Below are 2028 nucleotides of genomic sequence, written 5' to 3' on the forward strand. Positions count from 1 at the left end.
GTCAAAATACAATAAAGACACGAGCTCTCTGCCAAAATACCCACTGCAACTGGGCTCTTGTCTTTAACTTTCCCATCCTGGCAACAGCTACAACCTTCTTTCCCTGACTGAAAACGAAACCTCGAAAGAAAAAATACCCAAGAATCGAGAACCCAAATGGCCATTGTTTCCATCATTCTTTTTTATTTTGTTTTATGCCATTATTTTATTACATGAAGTCAATGGGGTTTCAGAGTCACCATTCACATTATAATGCTGTAGTTCATGAGATTAACAAATAATTAGATTGCGGATAAATACGTCAACAAGCAGGAATATTAATTAATTAAGCAAGTAAATTTCAAGTGGAGATCTGATCTAGACACAATAAAAATCCTAAATTTTCAACAAAAGCCCCCAAAACAAAACAAAAAATTAAAAACCAACCCCAGAAAACAAAACCAATTTTGATTTCAGCTCCCTCTAGTAATCATCTCTTTGTACTTCATAATAGAATTCATCCTCTGCAACTTCAACTGCTGCTTGAACCTATTAATGAAATCATCGGCTTTAGCATCCACTTCAGTGTCATCAAACTCAGTAGAGGCCTTCCCTTCTTTCACGGTAGCTGGCCTACGAGATTCAACTACGTCATCTTCTTCAAAATGGGCAAAAGCAGATTTCGCACTTGCAGATTTCTTCATTTTCTTCGGTAGCTTCTTGGGTACTTCACCAGAAGTTGGCTTCGTGTCTGACTTGGATTTGCTCAGTTTATTTCCTTGTAACTTGCTGTATATCTCTTCAAGAGTCTGTTCTTGATCTTCCTCTTCCTCTTGTTGTTCTTGAAGCTGTCCATCAAGTTCTTGTATGTGGTCATACATTTGTTGAGAAGTGAAATGGGCTGCCGTGGTTTCTTGATCTTTGTGGTTATTAGTAATGGTGGGGTTAATGGGCTCTTGGGAGAAGTAATTGTGGAGGTTGATGGACTTGAGCCTCTGCAACATTGAAGGAGATCTAGAAATTGGTGGCTGGTTTTGATTTTGGTGGTATTGATAACCTTGTTGAGGGGTTTGTTGATGAAGAGTGAAATGCTGGTCAGATTCTTGAGGTTTTTCAAAAGTGAAGGTTGTAGGTTCTTGGGATCTATAACTATAAAAGTTGATAGATTTGAGTCTTTGTAGTACAGAAGGAGATCTAGCAAGCTGGTGGCCATGACCAAGACCATGACCATTTTGTGCTTGAACATGTCTTTCTTGTTCTTGATGTTGGTCACTAGGTTTGTGGGTGGCTAGGCTTGAAGTAATAAAAATGGTGCCAATCATCAGATTGAGAAGCACAAATAGAACAGTTGGGGTAAACCAACTATTCATAGAAGCCCAGATTGAAATGGATTCTTCAAGCATGATTTTAGGCTGGGAGTGAAGAAAAGGTGGAGAGAAGGGGGGATGGGATTTGTTAATCGCTGTGGGAAGAGAATGGAAGGCAAAGTAGTGTTCGAGGACAAATTTATTGGATGCCCTCACTGGTTTTTTTTTTTAATTTTTAATTTTAGGGTTAGGAATACATTTCAATTTTGAGTTTTTTTTAGAATCTCGAGGGACACGTTGCAGCATTTGGGAGTCTCTGATACAGAAGGGAGTGGATGACTAGATGCACGTATAAGTGTGAGGCTGTAGTTGTGTTCGTTAAAGGGCAAAAGTGACGGGGACAGGTAAAGATCAAAGAGTAAAAGACCTCCAACTGGATTTATAAAGCTGGTTTTTTGGGGGGTAAAATTCCACACTGACTTTAACTATGCTGACTTATTCATTACGTATTTAGTTCATGTTAAAATCAGATTTATTATAATTCTTTTAATCTTTTCAAAACTAATTTTATAATAAAAATAAAAAAAATATTCAGCTTATAAAATCTTTTAAAATTATCCAACTTCTTTTCAAAAAAATTCTTACAAAAATACCAAGAACAAAATTATAAATATATTCATATTGATCTCATGCAAGTTGGGATCAAGTCCTTTACAAAAAAAATCTAAATATTTTCATTTTA

The 2028-nt window shown here is 36.5% G+C and overlaps 1 protein-coding gene across 1 annotated transcript; it reads right to left on the reverse strand.

Annotated features, from left to right (window-relative positions):
- Positions 1–301: 301 nt before the first annotated feature.
- LOC105113919 (putative cyclin-dependent serine/threonine-protein kinase DDB_G0272797/DDB_G0274007) lies at positions 302–1511 on the reverse strand. The gene has a single exon (XM_011010286.1). It carries the CDS (start codon positions 1380–1382, stop codon positions 453–455), a length of 930 nt encoding a protein of 309 aa, XP_011008588.1. The 5' UTR covers positions 1383–1511; the 3' UTR covers positions 302–452.
- Positions 1512–2028: the final 517 nt, after the last annotated feature.

This window comes from Populus euphratica, unplaced genomic scaffold (assembly GCF_000495115.2).
Source record: "Populus euphratica unplaced genomic scaffold, PopEup_1.0 scaffold469.1, whole genome shotgun sequence".
Lineage (NCBI taxonomy): Eukaryota > Viridiplantae > Streptophyta > Magnoliopsida > Malpighiales > Salicaceae > Populus > Populus euphratica.

Excerpts from the sequence above, each read along its gene's own strand:
- LOC105113919 (XM_011010286.1), bottom strand. The coding sequence starts at position 1,382 with ATGCTTGAAGAATCCATTTCAATCTGGGCTTCTATGAATAGTTGGTTT.